The sequence below is a fragment of the Triturus cristatus genome, chromosome 4_2, assembly GCF_964204655.1.
Source record: "Triturus cristatus chromosome 4_2, aTriCri1.1, whole genome shotgun sequence".
Taxonomy (NCBI): domain Eukaryota; kingdom Metazoa; phylum Chordata; class Amphibia; order Caudata; family Salamandridae; genus Triturus; species Triturus cristatus.
Genome location: NC_140586.1, coordinates 799,962,373 through 799,978,174, shown reverse-complemented (window position 1 = coordinate 799,978,174; position 15,802 = coordinate 799,962,373). Strand labels below are relative to the sequence as shown.

The window sequence follows — 15,802 nt, the reverse complement described above, 5'->3', positions numbered from 1 at the left end:
AATCGATCACCAAGGTTGGAATATGGTTCCCTTTAGTGGCCACAGGAATAACAACATTCGGAGAATGGAGCACCTGAGGCCTTTTACACCTTTAGAATTAGGGAACAGGTTTGATGTTTTTTCCAACATGGATGATTGTGATTGAAAATTACAGTGCGGGCAGGGGAAGAGGGAGAGTCAAATTGGAGGTGGAGTTGTGGGGAACGTTACTGTGTTACTCAATGTGGTTGATGACCCTCAAAGCAGTGATGGGTCTCTTCAGGATGTGGAAAACATTACTATAAGAACTTCTAATGACCCAACTGTGTTAGATACCACCATATGTACTGCCGAAAAATGCATGATAAATCCAACTATACCATCGGCCACAATAGTTATTAACTCATCCCAAATAGCCTTAGAAGAGAACCTTAGGGCTATTACGTGGAATATAGCCGGGCTAGCCTCTAAGGTAAACACCCCCATATGGGCTGACTTTATCAAACAAGGTTATGATATTATTTGCCTGCAAGAAACTTGGGATAGGGCTGAAGTACATGTTGAGGGCTATACTTCCTTTAACGTGCAGGCTGTGGCATCCCAAGCCGGTCGAGCCAAGGGTGGACTCGTGACCCTGATATCCACTGCACTGACTGAGTTCTGTGTTAGTGATCATGTAGTTCTAGGTGAACATGCCTCGGTTCTGCGTATGATCCATAGTGGATACAGAGACTTAATAATAGTGAACTTTTATAACAACATTGCCGGGCACAAACAGGGAAAGTTTATTTCTGACATAGAGCAGGCCATTGATGCCTTTTTATTGAGTACACCCAAACCTGCTGCCATCATATGGGTGGGAGATTTTAACATTAAATCATGTACTTATGCACTCAAGGGGGCGTGTGGCCATAGGGAGGAGTACTCGGGAAGGGAAACAACATGTGTATATAATCATTTCCCGCATAACAACTATGGTAGTGCTCTGAATAACCTATTGGCCAAATATGACCTGGACCTCCTAGAATGTAATAAGAACAAAAACAATGTTAGATGTCCGACATTCCATGGGAGGAACAGCCAATCATTTATTGATCATATTATGATATCTTGCTCTGTAGCTTATATCAATGTTTGGGTGATTGAACAAGAGGTCAGTGATCACAACAGTGTAACCGTTGAACTATTGGGTTGGGGAATCAAAAGGAATACCTTTGGTCAACCAATTCAGGATATTGTTGCAGAAAGACCGAATGGGATGAGAGTGAAATGGACAAAAGTTGACCCCACTAAACTTGTTGCCAATGTGATCACAAACTGTTATGGAGAGGTTGAGTATTGTTTATTGCTGGACCCATGCCCACGAATTCTGTTATCCAAATTCCTAATTATTTCAAAAACCATTGAGAAGTCCCTGACACACAAACCTCGGAATCCAAGGAAAGTTACGGCGGTGTGGTTTGATGACCATTGTGCTCAGTCATTAAAAAGGCTAAAAACCTCACTTGATGCCACTCCAAGAGACGTTTGTAAGATCAGGGAAGAGCGCCATAATTATAAAACTGCACTTTCTATTAGGAAGAAGGAATTGCAGGATGCGGCATGGGAAAAATTAGATCTGGCTGCAGATACTAAAGATCATAAACTTTTTTGGGACACCATAAATAGTCCATTCCTGAAGAATGACAACGTCCCTGAACTAACCTCGCATGTCAGTTGTCAGGCCTGGATAGCTCACTTCACTGGGATTTTTAATTCCGATTTTACCTCTGATTTTACTTCCGTTCTTAATTCTAATGTTTTAACTGATACTCCAACCTGTTTTAAATGGGAGAAATTACTGTTCTCGGTGACTTTAAGTGAGGTGACTGTGGCAATTGAAAAGAGTAAGGGGGGGAAAGCCCCGGGTCCAGATGGGGTCCCCGTGGACTTTTTCAAATCTGAAATTGTTTTATGGGCCCCCATTTTAACCCGTTATTTTAATGCAGCAATCGAGGACGAGTTACCAACCTCATGGGGTCAATCCATCTTAGTACCTCTTTTCAAAAAGGGCTCTAGGGCCGAAGCACGAAATTATCGCCCAATTTCACTTTTAGACTCGTCGTTAAAGATTTTGAGTCGTATACTTCTGGTGAGATTAGAGACCTGGGCCGAGGACAATAATGTTCTTTCGCCTATTCAGTTCGGGTTCCGAAGGGGTCTAGGAACTATGGAGCAGTGCGTGAACCTTGAACTTATCATCGGCAAGTACACTAAAGCCAAGGAGGGGAATTTGTTTATGTGCTTTGCCGATCTAAGTTCTGCATTTGATTTAGTGGAACACGCACTGCTCTGGCCAGTACTACTTGACATGGGTGCACCACCTGAAATCATCCACCTCTTGGCCAGAATGTATAGTAATCTTTCAAGTAAGGTTAGATTCGGAACAAATGGCGAATGCACCCCCCTTTTTAAAATTGGTAGAGGGATTTGACAAGGGTGCGTGCTTGCCCCCCTTTTATTCTCACTTTTTATAAATCAGGTTGATCAATTTTTACAAGAATCTTATGCTGATGCTCCCATCATTAATGGAAAGCAAATACCCGTCCTATTATATGCGGACGACGCGGTCCTGATTTCCAGGACTGCGAATGGGTTGCAAAAGTTAATTGAGAAGTTTCATATTTTTATTCAGGGCAGAAAGCTTAAAATTAACAAGGGTAAGACTATGACCATGACTTGTGGCAAGAAAATATTGAAAAACAAGTCATTCTTTTTAGATGGGGATAAACTTGAGGCAGTCCGACATTTCTGCTACTTAGGTATTACCTTTTCAGGTGATGGGAGATGGGTAAACGAGCAATCCTGTGTTGGTCTGAAGATGACCAGAAATACAAATTGCATCTTCAGATTCGCCTCCAAATTGGGGGGTCGTAGAATCCGAGAAATGATTTCCATCTATAATTCAAGGTGAATGTCCTCTGCCTTGTATGGAGCAGGGATATGGGGATATAATTGTCAGATTGCTCTGTCCATCCAGCAAGAGGAAAACAAGTACCTGAAACGATTATTATGCCTCCCCGCTTCTGCCTCAAACGAGATTACCCACAGAGAGGTAGGCATTAATTATGTCGCAGATCTGATTGCATTGCGTCCCTTGTCCCTATGGCGGTCCATATGGGCCAAAGAAGAAACTAGGTTTACCCAGGAAGTAATTTTGGATTGTATTAAACTAGATTGGCATTCGAAAATCCCCTGGCTAGAACATATTCACTCCTGGTATAAGACTCTCTTTGGCCAGGATATTTTTAAAGATATTTTAACAACATCGGTTTTAACAAAGCGTAACCTTAAAACCACCTATTTGGACCATGCAAAAGGGACCAGAACGAAGGAGTATGCAATGCAAAGTACATTCAAATTATACTTGGAGTACAACCTTAGTACAAGACTCCCACCCTATCTTACATTTGTTAGTATTAATTCTCATCGCTTCGTTCTAGCACGCCTGAGGCTGGGAATAGTCCACCATTTGGTGGCTTTCCCAACTGTAAAAAAACCCGGGTTATGTCTGTGCCCATGCGATGGGAAATCTAAACAGAGCATCTGTCACTTTTTACTCTTTTGTAATTTTTATACTGGTTTTAGAAAGTTTTATTTGAAGCAACTATTTTTAGAATATAAGATATACAATACAAGAGCCGCAATACAATTGTTGTTTGATTTGGCTTCCCCGAATGTGTGCTATCGCGTGGCCACCTATATTTTAAAATGTACCTGGCACAGGAAATCAATTATTATATGATTCCCTCCTTTCGTTATCCCTGTTCACCCGCTGGCTATTATATTTTACGACTATTGGTGATTTACTGTTAATTACACTGTTGTTGTGTATTTATTTTTGTATTGGCATTTGCACAAATTTTTATTACAAACAAACTGTTGCTAAATGTCTAAACTGAATTAACTCCCCCCTTAATAACTACTACTAGAATGTACCTAATGATTAAATTTAACCCTGTACACAAAGTGATATACTTTACTGATTTAACAATATTGGTATGGATAGTGATGTAATTTTAGATGTTTCATTATTTAACTTTCATAAATTTGATTCTTTACTGTTTTAATGTATGTTGCTATATGGTTGTACTTGTACATACCGAATAAAGCATTCAACTGACTGACTGACTCAGTATGAAAGCCTCTCACGCAAGAGGAAAAGGAATGAATAGAAGAGGAAAGGAAGGTTTCTGTCTGTACTGCTGCAAGAGACAACATTTTGTCCTAAGCTGCCCATCCTTATAAGAAAACTAAGTGCCTACCTTAGGTCTGCAAATCACATTTGAGCCTCTCCTAAATGCATGATAATGCAGCCAAGAAAACCCATTTAGACCTTCTAGTCACCATAGCCACACCTAAGAGCCCAAAGGTTCTCAAAAATTGATTGTAGACTGTGTCCATCTCTCTTTTATTATTCTTTTCTGGTTGTCTGAAGGTAGGCTTGATTATATATGCACCGATAGCCCTGCATGTATTTCTGTGATGCTTGCTGTATTAGTCCATAAATAGCCAACAGGTGCTTCGCCCCCTGCAGCCTGCAAGCCTGGGGCTTTTCCAAGGCTGAAATAATGTAGTACATTACAGAACAGTTTACTTAGGATCATAACAAATCAACGGGAGGTGCCATGCACTATGTGTAGACACTACACGCGTAATCATTTCACATGTTGTGTGAGTATGTGGAGGTGAGTTCTGATAAAATTGTGTATCGGGACAGGAATATTTTATTTAGGGCAATTGCTCATGGATGCGTATACCCTATTTTGGTAGCATTTATTTATTTAGGTCCTGGAGCCTTCAAGCACCTTGTATGTTGAAATTATATTTGAGACACATTAGTGTAAAGTATACCTTGATTTCTCTTGTTCACCCCCCTATTGGGTTGATCATCTTCCGGATTATTCATAAAGCGTTACTTGATACTTTCCCAAAATCTTTACTATTTTAGGTGTACATTTATTTGATGGTGATTTCTAGGGAGATAACCAACTTATCATCTCATTGCCTATTTTAACTCTTATTTAGTGTATACAAACATGCTACCTCACAGTACCTTAATTTCCTGCCTCGTGGTTTCTATTGGTGAGAATGTAAGAAACATATTATTTTGTGAGCTATGTGATAGCTGTCCATTTGGGTGAGTACTGGAGAGTCCCTCAATTGTGCGTAATGGCTTCAAAATAATGTGGCTGTATGTAAGTGCCCTGCTGTGGCAAATTATTTATGTCTTTAGGTTTTTTATTAATATCACCACAATTGTTCTATTTTTTTTTATAAGACCCTAACATAGGTGTCAAGATTTTTATTTTTTTTTAAACTTTATTTTTGGAATTTCCAACAATACACATCATAACACAACACAGTCGCACATGACACCATCTCGAAACTACTTAGGGTAGCGCTTCTCGCCCCACATGAAGCAAGTGTTGACAGAGCAGTGGCCGGGCATAAATTAACTCCATATATGTACACAGTGCGGCAGTAACGCATCAAGAAAGAACATACAAGTGAATCGTAAGTACAGCGAACACAGTCCGGATCAGTGCCATGTGTAGCGTCGAGCAGAACCAAATGTATCATGTGGCGTCTGCAATAGTGCCTCCAGGGCAAGGAGAGGAGGGGGTGAGGCCCAGGCGCGGGTCGATGAAAGAGCGCCAGTACCTTGCCTGTGGGGGAGACAAAATTTCGTTCCGGAGGGAGGGAGAGTTAGCGTGGTAACACAGGCAGGCGTGGGTGGGAGGAGGTAGAGTAGATGATTAGCCGATACCGGCTGGATCGGGATCACTGCCCGCGACGCCCCCCGCTGGCGCGTTGAGAGAAGCAAGATATGTCCTGTATGGGCCCCAGATGTCTCGCGGCGTGGAGGTGGATGAGATGTCCTGAATGTAGGTGTCACAGTTCGTGTTGCAATGGGCTAAGCTGCGTAGCCAGGCAGACACGGAGGGTTTGGCCCGTGTGCCCCAGTGTAGCGCTATCTCCCGTTTGGCCAATAGCAGGGCCAGGGAGGCAAACCACCTATGTGGACGCGCAATCTTTTTCGTGTATCCAAGGAGTGCAACCGCCGGGTCAGGGGCGAGGGGCGTGCCCAGCATAAGGCTAAGTGTGTGATGTACCTCGACCCAGTAAGCGTGGATGTGCGTGCAGGTCCATGTCATGTGCGGGAAGTCTGCATGTGGCGCGGCGCATTTCACGCATGAGTGGGGTTTAGTGGGGTCCAGTCGATGTAGCTTCATCGGGGTGAAATAAATACGGCGCAGGAATTTGTAGTGTAGGAGTTTGTGCCTGCTATTCATGGAGACAGAGCCCGTAGAAGTGCAGCAATATAACCACATCTCATCCGACATGGCGTATCCAATATCCTCCTCCCAAGCCATTCGCGCTTTGTCAGTAGGGATGGGGACGGCCAGCGCACAACAGCGGTACATTTTAGAGATCAGGCGCGTGCCGCTGGTAATAACCAGGGATAGGGGGGGGGAGGAATCGGGTTCAATCGGGTATCCCACCAAAACCTCCCGAAGGGCAGACTGCAGACGACGAAAGACGAAGGCGTCCATGAATGTCAGGTCAGGGAATCGGTCAGCGTCGGCCAGGGAGAATATGTGACCCTCGGGGAATAGGTCACCCAATGTGGCAATGTTGTATTTACTCAGGGTATGTTTAAGGAGCGTTTCGCCAGTGATCGGGAGCCAGCGAGGATTGGGGAGGGGAAGTGCGGAGGAGTAAAGCAGAGGGCAGCGTAATAGCCGCTGCAACTTGCCCCAGGCCCAGCAGGTGGTGGAGACTGGTTGAATGTCGATGGGGTCTCGTGCGATCCCTTTAGGGATTAGAGCCTGGAGGCCCTCCGGAAGCGCGAAGTCTGTTTCGTGTGTGAGGAAGGAAATCCTGTCGTCTGGGTGAAACCATGCATGTGAATAGGAGCATTGCGCCACTAGGTAATATAGTTGTAAATTCGGGACGCCAAATCCGCCCCTAGAATATGGGAGAGTGAGTGTACGCCAGCTGATTCTGGGTTGCCTACCGGCCCAGAGCAGCCGGATGAGCAGTGTGCGTAGTTGGTCGAAGAACTTAGAGGTCAAGGGTATGGGAATGTTATGAAATAGGTATAGGAATTTGGGAAGAACTACCATTTTGATCAGCGCTGCCCGCCCAGCCAGCGACAGCGGGAGACGTATCCAGCGGTCAACTTGTGAACTAAGGTTATCAATGGCAGCACCGTAATTCAGTCGCAAGACCGTCTCCGATGACGCGTGAAGATGGATCCCCAAATATTTCACTGAGTCAGCGCCCCACGTCAGGGGGAACTCGGAGTCCCACCGCTGGGTGCTAGAGGTGAGGGGGAAGATGACTGATTTTTGCCAATTCATTTTGAGACCGGAGTGTACACCGAAACGGACAATCTCCCTGATTAGGGGGTCAAGGTTGGTGGAAAGTTCGCGGACAAAGAGCACCGTATCGTCAGCGTAGAGGGAGAGTAACAAGGGGCCAGTGTTAAAACGTAACCCGCGGCGTGAGTGGACGCTCTGAAGGCGACGGACCAGCGGTTCCATTGCCATAATAAAGAGCAAAGGGGAGAGGGGGCAGCCCTGTCTAGTCCCACGAGAAAGGGGGAAGGGGTCAGACAGCGTACCGTTGAGCCGGAGGCGAGCCACCGGCTTGTTGTATAAGAGTGCAACGGTGGCCAGGGGGCCTGGTGGGACCCCCATACGGCACATGACTGACAGGAAGAAGGGCCATTCCAGCGTATCAAATGCTTTCTCCGGGTCTAATAGGATAGCGGCAGCAGGTACCTCAGGATTGATGCGATTGAGCACCGAAAAGATGGTACGAAGGTTAAAGGAGGTGGAGCGTCCAGGGACAAAGCCAGACTGTGCTGGGGTGATGAGGAAATGCATAAGTTGAGAGAGCCTGTTGGCAACTATTTTGGCGAGGATTTTATAGTCGAGGTTGAGGAGCGATAGAGGTCTATAAGAGCCACAGAGTGAGGGGTCTCTGCCGGGCTTGGGGAGCAAAACGATCACCGCCTCGCGAAGCGTCTGCGCCTCCAGGGCCTCGGCGTACATCTCCACTAAGTGGGGTGCCAGGGATTCTTGGAATGCTTTGTAAAACGGGCCGGTATAGCCGTCCAGGCCGGGGGCCGATGTGTTTTTGAGGGCGGCTATGGAGCCCCGAACCTCCTCCTCCGTGATCTGCTCAGCCATGAATTCCTGCATGCCCCGATCGAGCAGGACCAGGGCGATGGTGTCAAGATTTTTTTAATCTGAATACTTAATGAGCTGACTAGCCTTAGTCGGACTAACGTCGGTCAGTGGTTTTTCCTTTTTAATTTTTTTTGCATATTTGTTGCTCTTCTCTATCTTATTCTTTTCCTACTACTTCTCTCCTGTTAACCCCCATCTTCCATCTATATCTTCCTCTCCCTTTTTTGCTCCTTCATTAAATTGTTTAGCTTTTGGTTTCAGCACAGTCCTAATGGGGACGCTTGTGATGTGCTACCTATCTTCTTGCTCATGCTTGTATGTTGTACCATGTATGTGTTCCCATGTTAAAAACGTAATAAAAGATTGTTTGAAAAGCAAAGTCAAAGGGATTTTAACTCAAAACTGTTTTCTTTGTGTTTCCAAGAATAAACCGCCTCTTCAGCACCAACGTTGATATTTTTGGTAATCAATAAGTAGTTCAAAGCATATCCAAGCCCCTAGTTGTGCTTAGGCGATTTACTCTGATGTTATAGTGTAATCTGTACTCTTTTTAATTTTCTTATATAGTTTCTACCTTTTTATCTTCTTTTGTCTCAGCTGGGTATGTATTGAATGTATTGTTTATTTGTTATGACCATTTAGTCCTTTGCAACTGTTTCACCCAAATCATTGTTTGCACACCTTATTGCTCAAGAAATGTTAGTTCTGTTTCATTATTTTAGAATGTCAGAATCCGTTACAATAATTTTGTTCTCTTATTAAAATGCCATATCTTGTCCCCCTGAACCTTATTCCAATAGTGATGCTGACATCGTTGATCCACATTTGCAACAACAGGTCACCTTCTGGAAAATACCAACTGTGGCAAAGAAGATTATGGCTTTCTTCATGAAACCTATGGTAGGTGCCATGTGATTCGTCTTCCTGTTGGTTGTAAGGTTGTCAGTCCTAAAAATCAATCAATCAGGGAATTGTGAAGCATGCTACTCACCCGTGAGGGTCTCAGGGCGCAGGAGGGGGTGCAGCTCCGAGGCAGCCGAAGAGCCAGGCCGTGAGGCTCCTCCTGAAGGTGTGTAGAGTGGGGGAGCTTCTGATGTTGACCATTCCAGGCCTGTGCCGCTATGTAGAAGGCTCTTACACCCGCTCTGGGTCTGCAGATGTGCGGGGTTTCTGCTAGGGCAAGGTCGGCGGAGCAGTGGTTTCTCTTGGTAAAAAGTACTGTTAACATATGTATTTAGACTCATGCTCTCTCTTTCTGTGTGAGAAAATGATAGGCAAATGCTTCTCTTTTTTTTAATTGCAAGGGGCCATGCTAATCTACTCTGTATCATTAAAATTTTAATACATATGCTGCCTACGAAAGCATAAACGGTCCCCAAGTGAATACCCCCAAAAATCTACAATACATAGAATTCCACGGGGAAAGAAATAAAGAATGGTCAGGAACTGTAATCAAGCAATCCACAAGCAGCACCTTCTACATTGGCATTCACAGGTCCTCTTCTCTGGATGATTTAGTGGAATGACAGAAATATGGAGCAAGAAAAAAACAAGTATTTGCAAAGCCAAAAGGAGAGGCCTGGTGAAGAAACCGCTTTAGCTTTTTGGGGCATTCTCAAATGCTTTATACTGAATTGTACATAACAGGAGAGCTTTATGATTTGCAGGCAATCTGCAAACATGATGTTAGATGATACATATGGATGTAGTACATAAACACGAGCATCAATTATTTTTTTAGAAAAATCTTTATCATCTTATAATGCAACATGTTTAGAACAGTAGACCAGACTGAGGTCGGCCGTATCGTCAAGGTGTCACAGGGCACGCATGAGACATAACATGGTCAATAACAACTGCATACAGAGGTATTGGAAAAATTGAAAAGCAAAGACATCAAAAAGGAAGAGTGAGTTACAGAGCAACCGTCAATCCAAATGGTGCAAATATAGTGGTCAACCAGAGGCTCACCTTGCCATGGCCCATCATGCCCTCGGTGGGCAGTATCCTAGTTAACCATGGGAAAAGAACTCCGCTCCGCTAGCGGAGGCTGGAGAGATTTGTTAACTATTCATCACATTGAAAACACGGAATTCATGCAATAATTCCTACTCCGCCACATAGCAGAGTTAGCTACTGCACCCACAACCCTTTGATAAAACAACTTTAACTTTACATGCTAAAAAGCATATAACCAATTCACGAAAGCAAACTCTGGTCCCACCTAACCTAGGGGGATGGCAAGCAGATGCCTTGAACACAAAGAGCATATCATGCTGAACGATTCGGTGGTGGCCCCATCCTCCTAGGACCATCCCAAGCAAATTTACGGGCAAAAATACCATGCCAACAAAAGGCCCAGCAAAGCATTATGGGGCGAGATTCTAGAGTGCAGTGAATATTATATTATTAGCTCTCAGCTGAGCCAGAGAGCCTACCCATTGGGAATGTTTTGATACAGGATACTATAATATTCAATGCACTCTAGAATATCGTCCCATAATGCTTTGCAGGGCCTTTGGTTGGGATTGTATTTTTGTAGGTAGGTGACATCACTTTTGCACTCCACCACCTCAAACGGCCCAGCCACTTGTCCTGCAAGGCACAAGATTCCACTGGGGCCATGACCCACACTTTCTGCCCAGGTTGAAATTCAACCAGAGTGGCATTCTGGTCATACCACTTCTTCATTTCTTCCTGGCTTGCTTCTAGGTTCGCCTGAGCGAGTTTCCTGAAGCGGGTTTGGTTTCTGAAGGCCAGCATGTAACTAAACACATCCTGGGGAGTGTTCCTGGAAGCTGCCTCTCAGCCTTCCTTTACCAAACTCAGAGGTCCTCTCACAGGGTGACCATACAGATGCTCAAAGGGACTGAACCCAAGAAACTTCTGTGGCACCTCCCTGTACGCAAAGAGAAGAAATGGAAAGAGGACGTCCCACTTACGCCTCATGGGTTCTGTTAGACCCTTAATCATGCCCTTCAAGGTCTGGTTGAAGCTCTCCACCAGACCGCTACCTTGTGGGTGGTAAGGGGTGGTGAACTTGTAGGTTACACCACACTCCTTCCACAGGGATGCCATATACTTGTATATGAAATTGGTCCCTCTGTCAGAAAGCACCTCTCTGGGGAAACTCATGTGGGAAAATATCCCCAATAACGCCCTGCCCTACACAGGCGCCATCGTTGTCCTGATAGGGATTGCCTCCGGGTAATGGTTAGCTTGGTCCACCAAGACCATGATGTACCTGTTGCCCATGGCTGTATTGGGATCCAGTGGCCCCACAATGTCCATCCCTACCCTTTCAAAGGATGTTCCAACAACTGGAAAAGGTTGGAGAGGAGCTTGGACCTTCCTCCCACTCTTACCACTTGCCTGGCAATTTTGTCAAGCCCTGCATTGTCCATCTCACTGCCTTCATAGTTGATGTCAGAAGTGGGTGACAAGCCTGTCAATGGTCTTGTCCTTCCCCAAATGTCCTGCCAAAGGCACGTCATGAGCCAGACCCAGTAGGAAGGTCCTGAAGCGTTGGGGTACCACCAGCACACGGGCTGACCCAGGCTCAGCGACCTTAAGCTCACTGTACAGGAGACCATTCTCCCAGTAGATCCAATGCGATCCCGACTGATCACCGGCTATCTGGTCAGAAGCCTACCGCCGCAGACCCTCTAGAGAAAGGCACTCTTTCTGCTCCTTGCAGTATTCCTCCCTGGTGGTACCCCCTTCTTGCTGCCAATGGGTCAGCTCAGAGATGTCCCCCAGTTCAGCCACCTTCTCCCCTGTAGGCACCGGGGCATCCCCCTCGAGGTCCGCCTTCTCCCGGTCCATGGGAACGTCAGGGGCCGGTTTCCTGCGCCCATTGCCCTTTCTCCTGGCAGTGGCTTGGGCCACTGTTTAAGGCTCCAAGTCCTCTTGATCACCCTTTCTGGCCACCATTAAGCGAATGGACACGCATGGGACCTGAGCCCCTCCCACTCGAAGGGAACCTGCACCACCATACACTGGTGCTCTGAATTGTTCACAGCAATTACTTTGTGGAATGCCCCTGGGACTGCCTGCTTCTCAGAGACCAGGTGACACCGGACTGAGGTCACACTGGCTCCAGTATCTCTGAGAGCCTCTACCCTTTTCCCATTGATGGTCACCCAGGTGCTGTATTTCTTTGTGTTAGGAGGCACCTGGTTTCCTGGGACCATCTCACTGTCCCCTAGTGAGATGAGGGTCATTTCTGCGGGATCCCCACCCTACTGTGGGTACTCCTCCCCAAGCGCTACGCTAGCCAACACCATGGACTGCCCACCGGTGGGTGGCTGTGCCCCCTTAGGGCAATTGGGGTCCCCCTTCATGTGACCCACCTATTCACATGCAAAACACTTGTGGGGGCTGGTCTCAGCAGGCTTATCTGAAGAGACTCCTTGTTTCCTATCTCCGGGGGATGGGAACCTTTATCCTGGGTGTTAGTTTGGAGCCCTTTAGAGAACTCCTGTGCTTTACTCTTGTCCCCCCCCCCACATTTCTGCAGGGGACCCTGCCCACCTTTGGCTGGGTCTCCCCCAAATGCTTTCTTGTGGACCCTGGTACTCACCCAGAGGTCCGCCTCCATAGCAAGCTTCCTGGGGTCAGTCAGCTTACTATCAACTAGGTGCTGGCGCAGATCTGCAAAACATAGACTAGACAACTGCTCCCATACAATCAAATTGTAGAGCCCATGAAAATCTGTCACATTACTGCCCTTCACCTAGCCATCCAGTGACCTGCAAAATGAATCTACACACTCCAACCAAGTGTTGGCATCAGACTTCTTACTGGACCGGAACTGATCCCTGTACTTTTCAGGAGTAAGACCACACTTAGTGAGAAGGGCGTCCTTCATGCCAGCATAGGTGAGGTTATACACCTTACCCAAAGCTATTAAAGTATCCCTTGCTTCTTCTGGAAACAGAGGCCACAAACCTGCTCCCCAATTCCTCTCAGGGACCACATTCATGTGTATTGTGGCCTCGTAACCTTGAAACCACCTTTGTATGTCATCCCCCTTCTTGAATTCCTTGCCTACATCTTAGGGATGTGCACAATCTTGTCTGCCTGTCCTGACGGGTTGCTGCCACCATCTGACCTGGCTCTACTCCTCTGATCCAGCTCCTTTATCCTGATCTCATGATCTAACATCATCCTTTTCTCCTCCATGGCTATCTTATCCTCCTCCAGTTCTACTGCAACTCTCCTTGCTTCCTGCCTGTCCTCCAGCTCCTCTGGGGACAGGTCACTACTGCCTGGCCTGGAGGGTTCCCTCCCTCCCAAAAGCACATCCACCCTAGGAGCAGGCACTTCCAACTCTCCACTGAGATCACCAGACTGCTCGCTGGCATTTCTGGCTTCTACCCAGGCCCTCAGCGCCTTTTGTAGCTCCTCCTTCCTAGTGAGGCCTCTGACTTGGACTTTTAGGTTTTTGCAAATCGCGTTCAATTCCCTAACACTGTAGGATTCCAACCTATCCTCCTCAAAGGCAACTTCCAGGGATGCAACAGATGATGCTCTTGATTCTGGCATGACGAAGTAGTTAGTTCAAAACTGGCAAGATCAAATATAGGCCAAAAAGAAAAAGAACCAGTATGTGGCACGCAATGGTCTGGAATATGGTAGAAGTGCACACCAATCACTGTAGGTCAAGTGCAAACGCAAGTCCTATCCTCACCGCTGACAAACAATGTTAGAAATGGGGTCTCAAGTTGGCAAGGGGTTGCACCTTTGTCCAAATACGGCCCCTTCTTCCTAGTCAGGATAAGGAAGTTACACTCCTAAAATAACCCCTGCTCACCCCCTTGGTAGCTTGGCACGAGCAGTCAGGCTCATCGTAGAGGCAGTGTGGAAAGCAGTTGCACCTAACCAACAGTAATACAGTGCAAGCACTACAAAAGGACACCACACCAGTTTGGAAAATATCCAATATTTTTATATACTTAAGACAAGACCAAAAACGATAAAAAAAATCCACAACACAGTACTTAAAAATCTTCAGTTATCAAAATATGCTTGAAAAATAGTTCCTTGATGTTGATAGCTCCGTCAGGGGCTATCACGGCATCGTGCACAAACAAATCTAAACAGTTCTGGCTGACCGCGGCATCGCAGGCTAGCTACGGTGTCGGCAAGACCCGCAAACAGTACATTTTAGAAATGCAGGGCATCGGCGACCTCTCGTTGAGCTTTCAAAAGCACAGCGTCCGCAGGCGTCGGTTAAGGAGGTCGGTGCAGGAGTCATCGGGGCCCTCGAAGTCACACGGGTTGCAGATCCAACTACTCTCTGTTGAAGTCAGGAGCGCTGGTGTCGGCTGGCGTCGTGTGCTGCGGTGTGAAGGGTGGCGGTGCAGCATGCGGTGCCCCGAGGTCGCGGTGCGAGCAGCGGCTCGGTGGCGGTGTCAGATGGTGTCGTCGGTGAGACCAGGGTCACGGTGCGAGGTGAATGCAGTGCTCGTCGCTTTGCTGGCAGGGCATGTGCAAGCAGCAGCGTCATCATTGCTGAAGCGCCGTCGTTGGCTGATGAACTGGAGTCGATGGCACTGGCGTCGGTAGGCCAAGGCTGCGGTGCGGGATGAGGGCGGTGCGTCGTGTAATGTTACGAGCAGTGCCCTCGAACCATGTTGCAAGGAGCGGCATCAATTTCAGTGTGGAGCAGCATCGGGGATACTAAGGCGTCGTCATGAAGTGAAGCGGTGCGGAGTGCAGGGCTCACATGTTGCGGTGCGAGCAGCAGCTCGGTGGCGGCGTCAGCAGGTGGCATCGGTGAGACCAGGGTCGCGGTGCCCTCTGCGGTGCCTTCAGGACACGGAGTTGGCAGCGGCATCGTAGACGTCGTCCGGTTGCTTTTCTTCTGTTGCAGCTCAAAACACACAGTTCCCAGTGCTGAGGGCAGAAGAGCTTGACGTCTTTGTTGTTCCTGAGACTTCTTGAACAGAGAGCAAGCTCTACCTCAAGCCCTTGGAGAAACTCACAAAAGTAGATTGCAGAAGGTTCAGTCCAGTCCTTTCACTGCCCAAGACAGAAGCAGCCACTGCAGGCCAACACAGTAAAATACACAGCAATGTGGTAGTTCTTCCTCACAGCTTCTTCAACTCTTCTTCGTGGCAGTCTTCTTGGTCCAAAAGAGTTCTAAAGTTCAGGGGTCCGGGCCCCAATATTTATATACCAAAATCCTTTGATCTCTTAGGCAAAGAGTGTCTGTGCCCAGCCAGAACAAGTTCTGCCTTCTCTGGTGTGGCTTCCTGGCAGGAGGTGGAGACGGCATTGTCAGAGGCAGACCAGGCCCATTCAGGTGAAAGGAAATCTTCTCCCCAAACTCTAAATGCAGCCCAGGTCTATTCAGCCCTTTCCTGACCCACCTAGACTATCCGGAGCCACTCCTGCTCCCCAGCCCTCTGTCATCTAAAACACAGACAGCCAATCCACATTCTAGCAGAGACACACTGGATGACTGACCAAGAAAATACCTGCTTTCTAAAAGTGGTATTTTCAAACACAGAATGTAAAAATCACCTTCACTAAAAGATGCATCCTTAGATTCTGAGTTCAGGCATACTAAATGTTAT

General features: G+C 46.8%; 1 protein-coding gene and 1 pseudogene across 3 annotated transcripts in view; one reads left to right on the top strand and one right to left on the bottom strand.

Annotated features, from left to right (window-relative positions):
* The window catches only part of LOC146835075 (vitamin D3 hydroxylase-associated protein-like), a 536,242-nt gene that overhangs the window by 464,555 nt on the left and 55,885 nt on the right, over nt 1–15,802 (top strand). For all 3 annotated transcript variants that reach the window (XM_085602742.1, XM_085602743.1, XM_085602741.1), the window contains exon 10: nt 9,020–9,119. In XM_085602742.1, coding sequence (XP_085458868.1) covers nt 9,020–9,119 — 100 coding nt within the window. The remainder of the gene's footprint in view (nt 1–9,019; nt 9,120–15,802) is intronic.
* Nucleotides 9,487–9,585, bottom strand: LOC146835076 (U6 spliceosomal RNA; annotated as a pseudogene).